This window comes from Linepithema humile, chromosome 6, assembly GCF_040581485.1.
Source record: "Linepithema humile isolate Giens D197 chromosome 6, Lhum_UNIL_v1.0, whole genome shotgun sequence".
NCBI lineage: Eukaryota > Metazoa > Arthropoda > Insecta > Hymenoptera > Formicidae > Linepithema > Linepithema humile.
The window spans coordinates 12,420,828-12,443,165 of NC_090133.1; the positions used below are offsets into that span (position 1 = coordinate 12,420,828).

General features: G+C 31.8%; 1 protein-coding gene across 1 annotated transcript in view; it reads right to left on the reverse strand.

Annotated features, from left to right (window-relative positions):
• LOC105667920 (phosphoenolpyruvate carboxykinase [GTP]-like) overlaps positions 1 to 19,627 on the reverse strand; it is a 116,408-nt gene extending 96,781 nt beyond the window's left edge. Inside the window, exons 1-2 of the mRNA XM_067358281.1 lie at positions 16,543 to 19,627; positions 12,717 to 12,977 (exon numbers count right to left, since the gene is read on the reverse strand). Of these exons, the coding sequence (XP_067214382.1) occupies positions 12,717 to 12,977; positions 16,543 to 16,778 (497 nt within the window). The 5' untranslated portion in view covers positions 16,779 to 19,627. The remainder of the gene's footprint in view (positions 1 to 12,716; positions 12,978 to 16,542) is intronic.
• Positions 19,628 to 22,338: the final 2,711 nt, after the last annotated feature.

Here is a 22,338-nt window from a genome sequence, read left to right on the forward strand (position 1 = left end):
CGTGCTGATTCTATTTTGATTTCTGTCTTGAGTTTTTCTTTAAAGAAATTTTCTATCTTCTCTGGAAGTTTTTTTTTTAGCCTTTTGTGTACTCAGTCCCCTCATAATTATATTCTTCCTTCTATCTTCCCTATAATTCGCTTCTAGTCTTATTTCCATTTCTTCGAATGTATTTCGCATTTCTTCTTGCGCCTTTTGTGTTTTCCCCTCCGGCCCGTTCTACGATTTTTATTCTAACTCATGGATTTTATCCTCCAGTTCTTTTACTTTTCTCTTTTGTCCATTATCTTTAATCTTAGTTTCTATTTCTTTTACTTTATTTTCAACTTTCCTATCTATCTTTGTTTTCTGGTTTAAAACACATATAATGAAAAGGCTCATATGATAACAATCAAATAATATAATAGAGGAGCAAGGAGAAAACTAAAAGCCGTCGCAGGATGTTAGTGCTAAATTTTTAATTTTTCTTAAAAAAATTAATAAATTAGTCTACATGAGACAGTTAAGTTGTACACCGATCTCAGATCGAGATTAAGAATTTGCGATGCTCAGGGTATTATTATCATTATCATCGTGGTCTCCTCTCTCCTTCTCTTCCTCTTCTCGCCGCCTGCTTTTTCCCTTTGTCTCCTGCTAACGCATAGCTCTCTTCGGAGTTGGACTCTTTCTGTTGTTCTGCCCTTTTCAGAATTGTTGTGAAGTGTCGGTAATGTCTCCTCTCTTTGCTTCATGTATAATAGCTTTCTTAACCTCTTTCTGTCATTTATTCTTCGCTGTTTTTTAAGCTTTGGCAACTATGCATTTCCTGTTTTATTATCTTACTTCTTACAGACACTGTCTTTGTCTTTGTTTTTGTACACTTTATCTTTCTCACCTACACAAAACTGCTTCACTACTCCGAAATATTTTTTCACATTTATAACTGCGTATTTTCGCGCTGTTACTAAACGCCGATTGGGCTCCGCGTCATAACACCCTCCATCGCGGTCCGCATTCCGATCCCCTAGCCTGGGGGTAGCAACCCGAGTAGAGGTAGCTACCGGGTAGGGTAGCGACCCGTGTGGGGGTGGCGTGGCCGGCCCGCAGAGCAGACTAGCACCATTTCCCCGAGTACGACTCAGATTCAATCCAAATCCTATGTGTATAGTTTTTTGATGGTGGAACCCCCCACAGGGAGACGGAACACACTGCCTCCAGATTTTTGATAATAATGGCTAAAATATTGGAGTTAGGTAAAATATGTATAGGACCTTATTTGTAAAGCATTTTATGAGCTTCATTTTTTGTTCAACAACTTTTTCCGTACAATAAATACTTTCTGAAATAATTAACAAAAACAGTTTTACCTTTGAGAGGGTCTGGGGGGGCGGAGGGGGCATTTGCGCCAAAAATCCATTGAGAATATTATTTACTAAATAAAATAAGAATTTAGGCTGAAAATCAGCCAAATCGGAGGTGATAGCTTTTCAGAAATTTATCCTATTAATTTAATTCCGGAAAGGCACACTCCGACCAAATACGTTATTTATTTTCGCGCTTCCGCTGTTTATTAATTCCGAGAGTTGATTTATTTTCGATTATAGCACCATTGCAACATAACTTTTGGTAATAATTACTTATGTACTCAGATTTTCTGTTGTAATTATTTTTATCTAATTGTTTTAATAAATTTATTATTGTTTAAATAAAATCTATTAATTTGGAGTCTCCCGACAATCTCTCGAACGAATCCTGACGAACCGTCGGGCTATTCTCCGCTTTGCAAAATTCCGCTTCGTTACATACTGTCGTCGACTTCTTGTTTGTCTGGCGACATGCGTAGAAAAATACATCTCCACATGTATTTTTATTAATAAAATATAAAAATTAATGCTGTAATTATATTTATTATATTTCAGAATTATTTATTTATTTTGCCATCCAACTTATATAATTTTACTTTATTTAATTTTAATTGTGTTATGCAATATTAATTTATTGTTATGCAATAAACATTATTTAATACAGAAAAGTATACAAGGTATTAGTATACAAGTATGCAAGTATATCAAAAGCAAAAAAATGAAAGAAAATCAATTAAAAAATTTAAATTTTTTTTACAAAAATCGTAACATTTTAATTTTTAATTAATAAAATCTATTTGTCTTTGAAATCAGATTCATTTTTATTGTCAGATAATTTATATATTTTGGGTGATATTTATCATAAAAACATAGAAAACATAACGTTATGATGCAATGACCACATATAATGAATCCATTTTTACATTTGCACAATTTTTTACACTATATAATACACAATAGAGATAACTATGTATTGAATATATTTGTATATATTAATTAATTGATTAATTAATTAATTTTGTATTTACATAAAGATAAAAATAAGGAAAATATATGACATTTTTCTTCAGTTAAATGTATAATATATTATTATATGTATTATCATATTTTTAAATTATTATTTTGTCATATTTAGTTCATATTTATTTGACCTTATATATTCCTATTTCGTCTCGTACATTACATTGCAGCCTGGAATTCGATTGAGGAAAAAAACGCGAGCGTCGTTTGTTTACAAACCATCCGACACAGACCACATGTCAGTGTAGTAAGTTACTAGTGCAAACAAATACGTAGACACAGAGGGCGGTACTCATAATTCGTTCTTATATTTAAGTAAGGCACTAGATATGTAGGTATTCTCATCCGCCATTTTGGTTCCTACTAGATGGAGAATTATAGCGTATATAGTATAGTATAGCGTACATGTGTAACACGTCAATTATTAAAAATGATTCAGGATTTTTTTCGACTCATTTTTTGGGAAGGAATAACGCTATGTACTTAGTGGGCAGTCTTTAAGTGTCACCCTGTATACGCTATAATTCTCCATCTAATAGGAACCAAAGTGGCGGATGAGAATACCTACATATCTAGTGCCTTAATTTAAGATCGTCTTAAGCACGGACTTATATTCGCTCTCTTTATCACACACTGTGTATGTGTGACGAAGAATATAAGAACGGACTATGACTACCGCCCAGAGATTGCGTTAATGTCTATCTTATTTTTAGTTCCATGGTAATGATGGCGCTTTCGCGTTGAGTTCGGCTGTCGTTCCAGCATTCTCTTAAAGCTATAGCATTTATGGCTATAGCTATAGCTTATAATTCCTTGATGGTCTGTGATTCGAATGTGCGCCGCGATCATGAATAGACGGTCTTTATTGAAGTCAAAAATTTATACGCATTTGTATACATTCAGTGTTTTCTTTCAGCAGAATCACCTGCTGTTGATAAATCTGAGTCCAGGATTGTAATTAACTACAGAAAGACTTAAATTAGTCAACTCAAAATAAGGCTTCTTCTTGGGGAAGCCCCACCCACATGGGCATCATGCCTCGTTCTCGATCCCGTATCAAAGGCAATAAAGGTAACCTTGATAAAGGCAATGGGGTGAGCAAAAACACGAATCTTATTATCCCTAGTTCTAGCGATTCTGATTCTGAAATGAATGTTGATAATCACTTAACCTTCTTTTCTAAGAACTTATATCCGTCCATTGATAATGTTAATGATCCCAAGAAAATTTCGGAAATCATTGGCATTAATACTATTATGTCTGACTCAAACAACGATCCATCCCCTACTGGCTCTTCGATCCCTTCGGGGCAGAAAAGATTTGCTGACGATGAGGGCTTTGTTAATATCGAATCCAAAAAGACAAACAATAATAAAGACAATAACAACTCCATCTCAAATATTCAAACTAGCCGTCCAAACGAACTAATAAGTTCTCTTGACAAACTGATCAACAATAGATATGCTCACAACAATCAGAGATCGTATTACATATACATACAATCTTCCTCTTCTCCCCCCTCACCTATTCACCCTTTGTTTATAGGTCGTTTCCTCAATAAACATGGTGAAAAAGAAACCATTGAGATAAAAAAACTAGGATTTTCAAAAATTTCTGTCAAGTATCGTACAAAAAAAGCAGCCAATCTTTTGGTCTCCCAACAACCACTTAAGGACCGCAACATGACTTGTTTTATTCCAAACTATTAAATATTTCGACAAGGTATTATTCGCAATATTCCTATTGATATAGAACCTGACGAAATTAAAATGGGAATTGAGTGTCCCACAGAGGTCATGACCGTGAGAAGACTCAACAGGAAAATCACTGTAGAGGATGACACAGGCACTAAAACCTCTCAATTTGTCTCCTCTAAATCCATAGTAATCTCCTTCTTAAACCAAATACTTCCCAAACACATTAATATTTTTAGTGTTAGATATGAAGTAGTCCCTTTTATTTCAAAAACTACAATATGTTTCTCTTGTTTTAGATTCGGCCACTCAATGTAGAGGTAAACCCCGATGTCCTCACTGTGGACGTTCTGACCATGTACTATCTAATCCTTGCCCTTCTATTGCTTCACTCCCAATCTGTGCAAACTGTAAAGGGGAACACTCCCCCTTAGACCCTCAATGCCCAGAATTCGGTATCCAAAAAAATGTTCAGCTTCTCGCAGCTGAAAGAAATATTCCACTTAAGAAAGCTAGAGATATCCTTTCCGGAAAAAATTCATTCCCCAACATGGAGAATGATATCTTTAATTTTGCCCCCTTATGGAAAGTTCTCCTGAATCCAATATATTCTCTCAGGGACCTTCTCCTTCTCTCAGACAATTACCTCCTATCAACTAGAATTCCCCACCTAATCAGAGGAGCGTATCTTACGCAAATGACTAGTAGACCCGGTATTAAATCTACCAATTACAAAAATCCTAATTCTAACTCGTACTTTTCATCCTTCAACAAGGAAACCTCTACCCTTCAATCGCCTTCCGTCCGTCATTATGATGGACGTGGCTCTGGTCACGACTACCTACTCGAGCCTAACGGCAGGCCTCTTCTTAGATCTTTAAATGGGTGCGCTTATCCCCCGGGAAGTTCTGACTCTCCTCATTCTTCATCCATTTCTTTTGGTTCTTATGAGAACCAAATAAAGTTCATTTTTCAACTTTTCACGCAACTTATTGCTGCGTTCAGTCAAATCAACCCTTCATTTTCAAACTTAGCAACCGATAGATCTTCCTCATTTTTTCCGCCACTTAATCAAGATTCTTCTTCAGCTAATATTTACTATTCTTAAAATGTATAAGCTTCCTCAACGTCCTAACATTAATATCCTGCAATGGAATTCCAGAGGTCTTGTCTCTAAGAAGGGAGAACTTTTAAAAATCCTCAAAGATTATGATGTAATCACGATCTCTGAATCTTGGTTAACTTCAAGTACACATTTTTCTATTCCAGGCTATACTATCTTCAGAAGAGATTCATTACGCAAAAAATCCAGTGGTCTATGTACCATGGTCAGGAATGATATTCATTCAGTTACTGATGCTGACATCAATTGTATAAAAGGATCACTTGACACTCTAGGTGTAATAATCTCTACCTCCCAAGGATAGCTATTAATTGTATCGATTTATAAACATTCAGAATTTCGTATAAGATATGAACATTGGGATAGGCTTTTTTCTTCTTTTGTAAATTTCAACAATATTGTTGTATTGGGTGACTTCAATTCGCACCATCCTTCCTGGGGATGTACGATTATGGACTTGGCCGGTAAATCGTTGGAAGAAGCCGCTTCAGACCATGATTTGGTAATTTTAAACAATGGTACACCAACTAGACTAACAGCCTCCTCTCAAAATAAGAGCGCTGTAGATCTGACTCTAATTAATCCTGATCTTTCTCCTATCTGTTCCTGGCAGGTATTAGATGATTGTATGAATAGTGATCACTTTCCTGTTGTGACCACCATATTCATTACCGTCCAATATTCAAAAAGATTCTGCCACAAAATAGATTCTGCCACAAAATAGATTTTGCCACAAAATAAATCTACTGACTGGCTAACTTTTAAAAAATTCTTTATTCTTCAAGAAGAAGAAATTCTCTCAAGAATTCTAGATTCTCACACCTTCTGATCATATAGATTACCTCACTTCGCTTTTTATTTCAGCTATCGAATCTGCAAACAGCCATCCTCTACGTTTAAATTCGAATTCTCTTTCAGTCCATCACTCATCTAAAGGACCTCCTTCGGCCCCTTGGTGGAATCATGACTGTGACACTGCAGCATTGGAAAGAAAATCGGCCTTGTCTACCTTCAGGAAAGTCTCTTCTTACTCGAACTACTGTCAGCTTAAAAGACAAGAGGCCTTGGCCAAAAGATTTTTTCATAAAACTAAGAGAGAACCATGGAGGAAGTTTTGTAGTGAGATTGAGTTTAAAACTGCCCCTGGGAAAATCTGGAGAACTATCAAATGTTTCAAAAACAGAAAGTTAGCCGATGCTCACAATAATTTCAACACAAATCACAAAATAGAAAAACTCAATAGCTCTATCCACACTCTCTGTCCAGACTCCTGTCCCCCTTTCACCTCATTTGAGAATTCTGAACTCTCTCCGGATGAGTCTTTACTCTCTCGACTTATATCCGTCGACGAGATATCCGACGTCATTGCCAGGCTTAGTGTTCGATCGTTTCCGGGATTGGATGGAATTAGTTATCGAATGATTCAAAATCTCCCTATATATATGCATAATTTAATCTGTTACTTATTCAATAGTATTCTGACCATAGGAACCTATCCTAATGAATGGAGGAAAACTTTAGTTTACTTAATTCCCAAATCCACGGGTAAATTCCGACCCATTTCGCTAACATCTTGTCTGCTTAAAATTCTAGAAAAAATAATTTCATCTAGACTTCAATGGTTTTGTGAGCATAATAATATTATCTCTAGATCTCAATTTGGTTTCAGGAAAGGTAAATCATGCTACGATAACCTGGCTCTTCTTTCTACAGAAATTTGCCTTGGACTTGCATATGGCCAATACACTCCTTGTCTCTTCTTGGACATTAAAGGGGCTTTTGATAACCTCATCCCTGACATTCTAATTCATACGCTGAGAAACATCGGGATCCCTGAGAGACTATGCAGATTCATTTTTCACCTTACCTCTTTTCACATCCTCCACTTTATTATTAATGGAGAATTATCACAGCCTTATCATACCTATAAAGGTGTCCCACAGGAGTCTGTATTAAGTCCTATTCTGTTCAACATATACATCAACACCTTACGCAAACAAATATCTAACAATTGTCGATTACTCCAATTTGCTAATGACACAGTTATCTACATAAGAGGTAGAAATCTAGAAAAGATTGAAGAAATTCTTCTTAATTTATCCACTTCTGCCACAAAAATCACCACATATCTTGAAGATATTGGTCTGGAGATTTCCCCCTCCAAATCGTCACTTGTCATCTTTACCAGAAAAAGAATTGACCCCTTCTCTTGCTCTATCGAAATCAATGATAATCTTATTAATTTAGTCGATCACGCTAAATTTCTTGGTATTTATTTTGACCATAGATTCACAGGATATCTTCACGCCAACTATCTCCTTTCTAAAAGCAGGAAACTTCTAAATATAATTAAAATATTAAGAGGGGTATAGTGGGGCTCTCATCCATCTGCCCTATTAACCATCTATAAAATGGTTATTAGAGCCTCCATCGAATACGGATGCTTCATTTTTGATGGACTTTCTTATAACCTTGGCCAAAAATTTGAATGTATACAATTCCAAGCCTTAAAACTAGCGCTCGGATATAGAAACACCACACCTACTAATGTTTTACTTGCAGAAGCATGTGAATTACCTTTACATATTAGATTTTCTTATCTCAGTCATAGATATCTCCTAAGAGTATTCTCGCTGGAAAAACATCCTCTCATCTCCAAACTCGAAAAGTTAACTAACGCAACCACTATCTATACTAGACACAATATTTCTAACACCTTTCTGCTACTCAAAGCTTTCTCTTCTACACGTGTTTTCAAAAACCTTATTAAATCCAAAATCAGAGTTTCTAGCTACTCGATACCTTTTGAAGCCCTTCAATGGACTCCTAACACCAGGATCACAATAAGATCTAATTTTGACACATCCTCTGATCCCAACCAAACGTTCAGAATGCTCTATGGTGATTTAATCAAAGGAAAAAGCATCTTTTATACCGATGGATCAAAGAAAGAATCTGGTTTGTATGTAGGCTTAGCTGCCTATGCTCCCTCATTAGATCATTCTCTTTTCTACAGAATTACCTCCAAAGCCTCTATTTTCACTACCGAAAACATAGCGATTGACTTAGCTATTGACATCATCATTTCCAATAAACTCAGTAACTAAGTAACTCTATTATCTTTACAGATTCTCAAAGCATAGTACGATCCTTCGCCAACTGTTCTCCGCTGAAATGTAAAAATGAACTGGTTGTTTATTTAAAAGAAAAACTCTACTCAGCCCATCAATTAGGTCTTAATATTTAAATTATTTGGATCCCAGCCCATACAGGAATTCTCGGTAACGAAATAGCTGATCGTCTGGCCAATCTGGCTACCAAACACGGAACTAATCTAAATATACATATTCCTCACTCTGATTTTTACCGTCATTTCCAAGAAAAAGTTTATCATCGATTTTTCTCTTTTCTTGAACGATGGAAAAATACAAAGGGCGTTCACTACTTTAAGTACTATTACAATAAAACTAGAAAACCTTGGTTTCATTTTTTTCAATCTTTGGATCGAAAGATTATTACTTCCCTAAATCGTATCAGAAATAACCATTATAATTTAAATGCCTCGTTCGCTAGGTTTAACATTGTCGATTTTCCAAAATGCAATTGTGGTTATCACTCAGAAAATATTGATCATGTTCTATGGAATTGTCCACTTTACAATAACGCAAGAACCGTATTACAAAACAAACTCCAAAAACTTAATCTAAATCCACCTTACTTAACCACTTCGCTCTTGAAAAACCCCTCTGCCGAAGTCTTGGATGCCTTTGAATTTTTTCTCAGAATGTCTAATCTCTCCCTTTAAATTTCCCGCTCTATTCCATCGCCCCCACTCCGAACCAGATGGCCGCAAGAGGGGAGACCTTTCGGAGTCATAACGCATCTTACTTACTTACTTGATGGTCTGTTGCTACCAGCTATTGTCACATTACAATAATTTTTAAAAATAATTATAAAATTTTCTCCGTGATCCAAAACAATTTAGTACTCTTTAGCACTATGTTAACATAATATCTATCAATCAATTAACATAATGTCTATCAATCTTTTATAGTAGTTATTAATGTAATCTCAGATATTTATATATAATATTATATTAATTTTGTAATATTTTAAAGTGTAGCAACAAAGTTTTTTGGAGTAGTAGATATACAGGGTGTTTGATAATGATGGGACAATCATTCGTGTACGGGTAAAGCGCGGTAAATTGAATAGAAAAGTCCTTTACTTTACAATTTTTGCAATAATAAATGAGATATTAATTAAAAAGGATTGATGAATGATAGCACGTTGCATGCCATTAAACCGTGGGCTGTACGATCTAGATGGGTCAGCAGCTGTCGCGCATGGCGACAAAAGTAACAAGCGAGCAGCGAGCGGGTGCATGAGTCTGGATCTCGCTCACTGCTCGTGTATTAAGGCATTACACATAAAAAAGTTTTAGTCGTTTAGTCGATTTGCTTACGTCTTACGGTTACGATTAAATTTTTTTACGTATAAAGACCATAATTCTTCTCGCTACGCACTATCACGCTTAGATCGTACAGTCCATGGTCTAACCACGCGCAACGCGCTACCATTCGTCAATCCTTCTTAATTAATATCTTATTTATTATTTTAAAAATTGCAAAACGGTAAAGGATTTTTCTATTCACTTTATCGTGTTCTACCCATATACGAGCGGTTGTCCCATCATTATCAAACACCTTGTATATATTTTTATTTTGATTACATTCTTTCTTTTAAATTAGTTTGTTTAGTTCTTCATATCCATATTACTACTATATTATGCCTTGAATGTAATAGTATTTTTAAAATAAAAGGAGGTCACAAAGGATCCCGCACAAACTTTATGGAAAATGGCCCCCGGTGAAATTTGCTAAAATTGCAATATGTTATAGTTCTTGGTGTCCTGATCAAAAGTCTCAATAGGTCTGTTCTTTATAGCTGAACTGACTGCACTAGTTCAGAGTTTATCTTTCTCCTTCCAATGTGGAGGAAAAAAAGATAAACTCTGAACTAGTGCAGCCAGTTCAGTTATAAAGAACAGACCTAATGGGCACGAAGCTTGAAACATAGACATATATAACTAGACCCAGCATGCATGTCTTTGGCAGAACGGACAAAGAGGCAAAACATAGGGGAAGATTTCTTTCTTTGTCTGCGCAGGTAGGATGCGCAGTCGCTATTGACAGCGAGCGTGACAGCCATGTGACGGCCGTTAGGCTTCTTCCAATATCCACACTGCATCCACACCGCACTGCACGTCTTTATTTTTTAACATATTTATATATATGGTATAATAATAGGGTATAATGTTCGTACACATAACACGTAACTTATGATATCCGACTTTCACGTTATGACCAGTTGACAATTGTCGGCCATTACTGTCATGATGCGCGCGCAAAAAAAGGACAGAAATATCCCCTATGTTTTGCCTCTCTCTCCGTTCTGCCAAACCCAACGAATATCATAAGGAAATATACGGCATGCTGGATCTAGTTATATATGTCTATAGCTTGAAAATCAATAGTTTTTTTTCTAGAGATGTTTGAAGTCTTAAACGTTTGCTATGCCGTGATGACATAGCCGAGATATAATGCCAGACCATGTGTGTGTCTGTATGTGCGCCTGTATCTGTGTATGTACGCGCGCACGCGCGCGCGTGTGTGGAGGAGGAGGGGAGGGGGTGTTTGCTCGCCATACCTACTCACACATCCAGACACACCCACAGACACGACATGCTAACACCCACACACACAGCCACACATAATCTGGTATTATATCACGGCTATATCATCACGGCTGTATCATCACGGCATAGCAAAAGTTTAGAACTTCAAACATCTCTAGACGAAAAACTATTGATTTTCAAGCTTCGTGCCCATCAAGACTTTTGATCAGGACACCAAGAACTATAGCATACTGCAATTTCAGCCAATTTTACCGGGAGCCACTTTTCATAAGGTTTGTGCGGAGTCCTTCGACCGAAAAAAAAACGAAATGGAAAACTGCTTCATGGATTTTGATGAAATTTGCAGGGAAGGTAGCCTAGGGTAAAAGAAAAAAAATGACTGTGCCGATTTGGCTCAGGTACCCATTTTATTTTTGACAGTCAAATATCTAAAAAAATATGGGAGATACAGAAAAATGTTTCAGACAAAAATTGTACGGTTTCAAGCGGAACAAATAATGGTAAAATTAATTTTTAAAAAAAGAAACAATTTTTTAAGGTCATATGAAGGTCATCGTCATTTTTTTTATATGGAACTACCCTGATTTTTTATATAAATCGATTCCTTGCAGTATTCGGCATAAAAAGTAATAAGGGTAGGATGACCAAAAATTGAATACTTTACGAAATATTTTATACTTTGACATAATTTTACACAAAATATGAAATATTTCGTTAAATATTCATTTTTCAATTATCTTACCTCAACATTATTTTGCACAAAATAATGAGAGGAATTAATTGGTGTAAAAAAACACATAGTTGTCTTTAAGAAAAACATGATATGGTATCATTTCAGTTACATATTTTTTTTATTTTTTCTATTCTATTTCTTTGCTTTTATATAACATCAATATGACAGTGTTTACTGGGTATCCAGTAAAATGGAATGTTACAAGTAATATACATAAGTATTACCAATAAATTATTAGTTAATTGTAATTTCTCTCTCATAAATGTAACATGTAATATGTTATATCATTGTTAGTACGTATGTAGTTATACTCCATATAGAATTTGTTTATATAGAATTGATCATAAAGTTCATAATTAAATAAATAAAAATATTATATGTATGTATGTTAAATATTATATGTATTTAATTTATAAAACCCGCGATTTAATTTGTATAAAAATTCCGATTTTTGTTTCAAATTGGTAGCAAATGTAATATTTCCTATTTACCCGACCAATTTCAAATAACTTGTTTAATATTCTGAATCCCTTATTTGGATTGTATTAGAAATTAAACTGACAAAGAAAAGATATACTTTGGATCTTATGTTACCCGTCCTTTGTAGGCTTTATATGCATTTTATGGCAAAAACTTGAATACGAATAGTTAAATCTGGTTTCGCCGCATAGCGGCAAGCGAAGAAACACGTATATAACAATATTAGATTACAATAATATTTTGTTACATTACTGTTGCAAAATAATACGTAATGTATATTACAGTTTTATATCATATAGGTAATTTGCGTTATATTATTTGTTATTTCCACGTTAATCACTGTAACAAACAGGGTTTATTGGGTACCAATGCTATGTTTTGAAAAATATGGATTTTTGCAGCAACTATATTAGATACAAAAATTTACTATTTATTTTTTTGTTTTTTATTTTATAATATTAAAATAAGTATTTACAAAATATAATAAAAAAAAATTTTTAATCAAATTTTATTTTAAAAAATTTGTCAAAGATATCTTTTATTTTCTTGTAGTCAAAGTAATCTTCCCTCTTTCTCCTCCTTAAAAAATATAATATAATAATTGCAACTGAAATGTAAAACTTACCAATTCTCATATTTGGGCAATTTTTTAATAGTTCCATTTTCCTGAAGAATTTTTAGCATTTGCGTATATTCCACATCTGAACCATTACATATATAAATGTCCTTAGGACAACACAACACGGCACATTTCTCAATGTAGTCACGAAGTTTTAATGACATTTCTACTGTACATGCGTTTAATAATGGTATTTTACCTATGTAATCGTACCTATTTTTAGTCAATGGGTTTTTTGCTGCATAAGTTAGAAAAAATCTCGAGATTCTGAAAAAAAACATAAACCCATTATGATGTAAGGATAAATAAAAATACATGATAATTTTAATTTACAAATATATTGTTTATTACATTTGCAATATTTTTTTTGTTATTAGATTTTTCACGAATTCGTTAACAATTAAGGATCCATAATTGGACCAAAACGTTTTCACATTATATTAATTGATAATAAAAACTTTTTTATTTTTACGCTTTGTCGTCGGCGTTTTAGTCTTTTTTTGTTAACTTTTATGAAAAATTAACTCACAATTATCAATTTTTAACAAAAAAATTAATTTAAAATAATTAAACAATTGTTTTATTAATAAATAATAAATTGTTTAATTAAACAATAATGATTAAAATAGTGATTAGCTTTTTTAATTTATTTTTAATTTTTATATATGTATATGTTTAATTAAAGTCCTGAAAAATCTATAATTTGTCTGAATATAAAGAAAAAATAAAGTTCTTTTTCTTACATGTTTAAAATTTAAATAAAAAAAAATCTTTAATATTTCAAATATGACATATATTAGTTTGGCGATTTAAAACACACACACGCACGCACACACGCACGCACACGAGAGGTATAAATCTAACTATGCAACCTTTACGCGGTACACCTTGGATAATACTAATGCTGGCGATACTATAAACTTCAAGCCTCAATAACTCAAAAAGTGCTTAATGAAAAAATATTTTATTATAGTGTTTTAAAAAGTTCTCAAGGTAAGTCACAAGAATATGCAATGAAAAATGGAGGTTTCCATTTAAAAAATTAAAGGTGACCTTTATGTGGTCTTTGAACGACTATCCAAGGTCAAACCAATGACACTATCTTATGTCTCTCTCAAACTCACAAAACTTTTGTATGGAACATTTTTCTCTAAAATGCTTTGTTTCCGAGATATACATTTGTAACACATTAACTGACTCACCCTGTATATATAGAGTGTCCAAAACCACCCGTACAGGCCTTTCAATAAAAAAGGAAGTAGATTTTATCAAAAATCGCAAAAATTTCGATAACTAAATCGGGTATGTTCTATTGTATGGTGATATTTTCAACTTCCAGTACCGACGGGAAATGGGCTATCCAGACCGTTAAATTGTTTAATTGGAACATGGCACTTTTTATTGCAGATTCGGATTCCCCGGCGAAAAATAAGAAACTTTTGTCCAAAACATTTTTTTCTAAAATGCCTCCCTCAATCTTGAAATAATTTTTAAAATATGATTTACGAATAAGACGTAACTAGATAGGAAATGGGAAATATCTAGATCTGAAGTCGAATTTTTTGAATTCACTTTGTATATCCCTTTTTTCTTTTTTTTTCTTTTCTTTTTTCTTTCTTTCTTTTTTTCTTGTTAATCAATATAGAAACTGACATTTCCAGATCTGTTTTGTTCAAAAATAATCTTATAAATAAACCATATTATTGTGTGCCGCAATATCCCACACGGCTGAAAAAGTTTGAGAACCACTAACTTTAGGCACACGCCTAGAGCATACATCTCACAATCTAGCCATGCGAAACGCGCGTTTATTCGCCAATTCTTTTTAATTAATTTCTTCATAATTATTACAAAAATTGCAAAACGATAAAGGACTTTTTTATTCAGCTTACTCTTTTCTACCCGGTCACGAGCATTGTCGCGGTTATTCTGAAACATCCTATATATACAATATACACAAATACACTAAATTCGTGAAAATTTTTATTTTTAATAATACAATTTTGAATAATTTGGCACTGCGAATTAGAGAATTATTATCTGTATACAGTAAACCCTCGATTTTATGGACTAATAGGGGCGAACGGTGTCCGATAATGCCGAAAATCCGTTAAATCGAATGTTACCAAGAAAAGGACATTTTTTACTGTTTTCAAATTCAAATATTTTAATGCAAAATAGCTTTCATACAATATAGAACATAAATTTATTAAATTACAAGAAAGAATAAGTCAGTGAAATTTGCTAAAAGAAAGCGTCTAGCTTTGCTTTAATTGTTTGATTGCGGAATTATTTAATAAATAAAATAAAAGTTCAGAAATCACAGAAACACAGAGTGTACAATTAACGCATGATAACTTGAGGCAGACTAAGATTAAAACAAAGTAAATCTATTGCACGCTAGTCAAAACAAACGCGATAAGAAATGCTCACGGTGCGGTGGTTAAAGTGTTCATTAAATCCGAAATTCGTTATATCAAGGTCTGTTAAATCGAGGATTATACTTTATTTTAAAGCAATAAATAAGATTAAGATTTTGAAGCAAACAAAAAGGATCAAATAAACCATATTGTGTGTGTGTGTGTGTGTGTGAGTTAAACTTTTTATATATTCCATTTGTTTGTAATATCTTATATTATTTCAGGATTAATTTTTTCTTAATAAAAGTATCAAATCTTTAATATAAAGTTAATATTCAGTATAATATAAAGTTATTTATATTTTACATTAAATTATTATTAAATATATGCATTATAATGTTTATATTATATTTATACTTTAATATAAAGTTTATATAAAGTTTTCGGAATATATAAAATTATAAATATATAAAATTATAATACATCTAGATTAAATATTTAGAACTTCACTATAATGAACATAATGTTTGTAATCTAATTTTAATGTAGGTATGTTTGTTATGCTGCTATTAAAAAGCGAAACATTTAAAATTGTTAGTAAATACTTTTTAACTGTAATTTTTTTTCTTATTTTGCACTTATGTAAAACCTACTTTCGTTTTTGTATAGTTCAATTGTACATTTTTTCAACGAACTTATTTATAAAGAAATAAATATTTTTTAAAATAGTGTTTAGTTTCGATAATATAAACATTTTATACTATATAAAAACAATTATTATGTATGTATATATACATTAAGTAATATTAATTAAAAATCAAAATTACACATTTTATTCTTCTGTAATGTAATGTCATTACGATAAAATAATGCTTTTCAAATAATTTTTATTTTTAAATGACTTATACATTGCTGTAATATTGTAACTTAACGAATATTCTTTATATTATTTTCAGTATTTATAGTCAGTATTTTATTTTTAATAATAATAATGAAATAATGTTGATTGTATCATATAAATTGATTAAATCTTATTTTTTTATTTATATCACTTATTGTTAGTGTAACTTACGAGGAAAAGCCGAAAAGTAAAAAAACATTTATAATGGCTTTCTGAATAAAAAAAACTTTTTTATTTTATTATTCTTTTAGTACATATATATACGTACGTATATATATATATATATATATATATATATATATATTTTTTTTTTTTTTTTTTTTTTATATATACTTGCAAAATGATACAGATCGTTGCAAAAAGTTTGACATTATTAAAACCATTCAGTATTTTTCTTTAGTATTTTTTTTAATATCAATCATGAGAAAAATATGATTCGTTCAAATAGTGTTTAATAAAAATTATCTCGAATTTTTCTAATTTCTTTCTTTACATTTTGCACTTTTTAATGATATCAATGTAATGTTTATTGTCTTTTTTAATAAAAAAAAACCAAACTAGAAGTACTTACTGCGAATGATAATTATCGACAACGGATGGCATCTTGCGTGTTTTTTGATTTGCAAAGACAGACGGTGTCAAAATATGTATCGAGCGTAAATTAACACGATTGAGGTTTAATTCACTTTTCGAGTTTTCTTTAGTAAAACAGCGGTAATTAATGTAGAAATTTCTTTCACTGTTGAATGGTCGCAAAACTCGTGTCATATTCTTCCAGCTGATAACCCAATGAAGTTTTGACTGCATGTTATTGTATTTGTCAATACGTTTCGTTTATATGCAATAACTAAACGGTCGAGCCCTAATGATCTTTCCTCCCGATTGGTTGACGAAACAAGAATCACTGTCGGACTTTCCGATTAATTAGTGGGGAGCGTAAAATTGTGATATCTCAGACGATCCCACCGCGGTGATCTGCGATTTCGAAACAGTCGCGGATAAGATTTACGTAGCAGCTGATACACACCCAAATGATTCCATATGCTACGTTTCTAACAGTTAAATCGTTCGATCATTCTCGTTAAATAAAATTCAAAGATTTGATTCCAAGAAAAGTTAATTAATATACAAAAAAATTACTAGGTCCACTATTTATATGCACTATTTATATTAATTATCAAACGAAATAAATAAAAAAAACTAACACATAATACAAGCAAATTAATTTGCAAGAAAATAACTAATAGTTATTATATAAATAAGTTATAGCAACATAATATGCACGCGCGCGAACAAATATGAGTTGTTTCAAAAAAGTAAAAGTTTGTGATTGCGGTGACGATTACAAATTTGCCTTGTATTAAATAGAAATCGGCAGTCAAATGGATTTTATACTGAAAGCAGGAACCATTTTCGCTATTCTATTTTTGTATGACTGCCTTGCTTGTTACTTGACTTTCTGCTATCTACTCCACACAAATAACTTATTTACTATCGGCACTGTGCGTGTGTGTGTGCGCGCGCGCGCGGACACACAAGTAAAACTATTACATTGAAAAAAAAAATGAGTTGAAACAACTCGAATCGTTCTTGCATATGGCGAACTAACAGTCCTAATTCTTTGAACAGAATTTTAGTATTCTTCTAATATCTTCTTTTTTTATCTGACTTGATATTTAGTCAATCTGATTGTAGTTAACACAATTAAATTCATCTGTTCAACTCTGAGACTTGGTTGTCACTACTAGAGATGTAAATAGAAAAAAAACGAAATGTTTTTCATAAAATGTGTTTTTTTTGTGAAAAAAAAAGAACAAACCTCGGTTTTTTTTCAGAATTTTGTTTTTTTCAGATATGTATTTAATATATATATTTTGATTATTACAAGTTAATTTTTCTTAATTTTTGATTTTTTAGATAATAGATTTGAATAATCATTATTTTAAATATAGATTACATTTAAATTGACTATATAGTTATGGGTTATGGGATGGGTGATGGGATTACTATTTACTACTTTTAATTAATAGATAAAATCTAAAAAAAAAAAGAAATTAAAATTGAATTTGGTATTAGTATTTATTGTATAATAGATATAAGTTTGTAATAAAAAAAAGTTTGTAATATATTTTATTATTTTTAATAATAGTTATCTAATCACAATCTTCATCATCCTCTACACGTTCGAAATTCATTATAGAAAAATCTGAAATTTCATCCTCATCGACTTTATTATTTAAATTAATTTCACTTGCTCTGGACTCCGGTATTTTCTCAGAAATTTCTGATTTTTTATTAAACATCCTGATGCTACCTTAAAGAGCAATGAATTGTGAATTTTGCAACTTTAAATTGTGTGCAATTGTGTAGACAATTTTTGCTGCTCTGTCATTAGTTAATCTATTTCTTTTAGAAGTGTGTATTGCACCATATGTACTGAAGCTCCTCTCGCAGGCAGCTGAGGTGGCGGATAGTTTCAAAAATCGTACAGCTATTTTTAAAAGCTCTGTGCTCACTCTGTGGCCACTCCACCATGCTATTGATGAAATTTGATCAACAGTTTGCCAAAGAAACTGTTGACTGAAAATGTCTTCTTTGACTTGGAAGTTAGCTAAACCATAAAGAACTTTGGTCTCATTATCTCCTGTTATTAATGGTACTTTAACATATTTAGTTTTAACATTTTCTACTGGCCACATCTTTAATTCTGAGTCTAAGTTCTCCACAATAAATATTCCCATGAGAGACGAAGGACAAGGAACATCATATACATTTCTTTTATGACAGAATTCATTGCCAATAATAACATTTGTATTAAGCGTTCTGCAGTAAGCAATATTTTTTATTTCAATAATGTTCCCATCTATTAAATCATAACAATTATCTGCTAATGTATCGATGCGTATTGTTGTATTTAAACATCTCATTATTTTATATTGTGGATTACATTGGTTTGGAATTTTGGATACCAAATCTGGTATCTTTTTTGCTGAATTAAAAATCAGCTCTATAACTTCAGTCTAAAAATACATCAAAAATAATCAAAGAAATATTACAAAAAAGAAATGAATTTTGTTGTTGTTGTCTCGATAACTAATAGAAATAGTAGGTAATAATAAATCAATATTTTATTATTACAATTTTGTATGTACCTTACCTGTTTATTTAACGTCAGATCATAACCACGTTTTTTCGGATCTAGAAGATTACATATTTTATGAACGTCGCAAATAGCAAACTGTTCTCTCTTGGCAATTTTTGCTTTCGCTATTGTTTCTTCATTCTTAGACAAAGGACAGGAAGATAAAGTTCTATCCAAATAACTTTTAATATTTTGGAAGATTCCGATAACTGAAGAAATTCTTAGCTGATCACTTTCAATAAATTTAATAGCAGTTGCTATCGGCTTGAGCAAATCAATAAAAGCTTTTATCCCAAAAATGTTCATTAAGAGCATTTTTCTTTAAGATATGATATTTCTCGATAATATTTTGCACATTTTCATCAATAGCTAATGATTGAATTGCATGCTTATTTATTTGTACACTTTCTAAGCAAGAAACTATTGAACCCCATCGCGTTTCAACAGGTAATTTCAAAGAAATTTTAGTATTCTTCTGTTTTTCTTTAAATGTCGCCAAAAATACATGTGATTGTTTGATTTTTTTATAATTATTATAACTTCAGTTAAAAATGTTTTTAACGTTGACAATTTTTTGAAATCATTGAACAATAAATTCAGTGAATGGGCAAAACATCGGTACGTAAAAAGATTGGTCGTTTTACTTTCTTGTTTTAAAATATGCCATGCAGCTTTCATATTTGCTGCGTTATCCGTAACAAGTCTAAAAACTTTTTGTGGGCTTATTTTTTCAATTACTGAATTTATTTCTCTGGCAATATATTCACCGGTATGTGATTCTTTTCCTGTTGTTAAAATTTTATATAATAAAGGAACTGGTATGGTAACAATAAAATTAATAATTGAATCGTTTCTAAGATGGCTCTAACCATCATACATTAAAGCAACTGATTCTGCAGCCGCAATTTATTCTTCCACAGAAAAATTAATTTTTTTTATATTCTTTTAGTAAAAGAGATCCGGAAAGTTCATAACGGGTTGGCATTTTGAATGCAGACCGTATAAATTTAAATAACTTTAACCAATAAGTATTTTCTACAATACTTAAAGGAGTTCCACTAGCAAAAATAGCTTTAGCCAACAATTCTGTTGCTTTATTTTAATCAGCTAGTTGCATGTTATCAACAAATAATAATATTTGTTTCTTACTGGTCATGCTTGAAGTACTTGCATCTGCATCTGAAAATTCCATAGAAACTTCTGGTGAGGAAATTGAAAATTCCGAATCACAATCTGTTTTTATATATTTTTGTTTCACATTTTTAGGACATTTTATACATGTTTTTATATGGTCTTTCATACGCGAGCCATTTTTTGAAAGTTTTTTGCCGCAGAAAGTATATTTAACGCGAGATATTTTTGCAGTACTTTCAATATCTTTGAATAAATAACTAACTTCTGTGGGCTTGCGCCCCGAACCTTCACGCTTTGGCATACTGAGATATACTATAATAATAAGATACACCGCTCAAAAGACAAAAGACACAAGGAAATTGAAAATCGGATAGTGCGATCGAGCGTTATACGTTATACGCGCTATAGACGTCGGTCCCCGATCCCCGTTCAAAACAATTGAAGATTTTTTTATGATTTATTCGTGCCATTATACTATGCCGTATATATCGTAATTTAGAGATAAAAACAGAAATAAACCAAATTTGTATTTTTTTAATAAAAAAAACACATTTTTTTCAATGTTTTTTTCTTAATTTTTCTATTAAACTTTTCTATTAAAAAAAAAACGGGGTTTTTTACATCTCTGGTCACTACTCAATGTTTTTTTCAGTGTACTATTTGCAATTAATATTTTCACACACTATCCAGTTCCGATAAGATCATATTTATCTTTTATTTGGACATTTTTGGCGTTTACTATAATTTAAAAAAAAGGTACAAAAAAAGGCATCAAGTACACGCCAAGTACAATTATTAAAAATATTATATACGTCTATAAAAAAAGCTGTCGTATATATTTCCACCTTTCAAAAAAAGTTGTATATATTTAATTAATAAAAAAAAGTTGTCGTATATATATAAATATTTTATATAAAAAATTTATATATATATGACAGCTTTTTTAATAGGTTTTTATATATAAGATAGTTATATACAGGGTGTCCCAAAGTTCGCGGCCCAACCGTCGTGTACAGATAGAGCGGGTCAAACTGAATAAGTAAGTCCTTTACCACTTTGCGAAATTTTCAATAATTAATTAGAAAATAATTAATAAAGATCCGCCAATCCGCGCAAGTATTTCCCGAGCGCCGAGCGCGCGACGAGTAGGACCCACCCAGCATAGCATAATACAAAGCGCGGCAGAGCGGTGGGAGGGACGCTCTCTTGGCTAGCTATGCACAGCTTGTATAAGATAGTTTTTTTTTAAAGGTTTAAATATACAGGGTGATTCAAAATAACCTGATGTCCTTGCAATGCCATATTCTTGAGCGAGTTCTCAGACAATTTTTCCTTTTATAAAATTTTGTCTGAAGCTTAGTTTTCGAGTTCTAATTGAAAATAGTTTGCTACTTACGAGTCCGATACAACGGACAGGCAGGGAGGGTGCAATGCGTCATGAGACGATAATAAACACTTGACAGTCTCATTATACGTTGCGCGTCTCTGCCTGCCCGTTGTACCGAACTCGTAAGTTGCTACCTATTTTCAATTATAATTCGAAAACTAAGCTTCAGACAAAATTTTGTAAAAGGAAAAATCGTCTCAGAATTCGCTCAAGAATATGGATTGCAAGGACATCAAGTTATTTTGAATCACCCTGTATACGACAACTTTTTTTATATTATATGTATTATTTGTGATAAAAAATTTGTTATACATTCTACCTATAAAAAAAATATGATCAGAAAATGGCGCCAAGTACAAATAAAAAATTATACATGCTCTTATAATTGCTTTCTCTACAAAAAAATTATTTTATATTTCCTATAAAACGTACATTACGATACATTAACTAAAAACTAACGCCATTAAAAAGATATATAATAAAATTTAATTTTTTTGTTTGCTTACTTTAATATTAAAATCTATAAAAGAAATGATATGGTAAGTTATACAAATTGTAAAATTGAAATTTTTATTATTATATTTAGATATTAAAAATATAATCTTTAATAAAGTGTAACATAATTATGTATATAAGTATTTTAATATGGATGTAGAAAACTAAACATACTAAACAAATTAATTTTTAAAAAAATTTTAATTTAA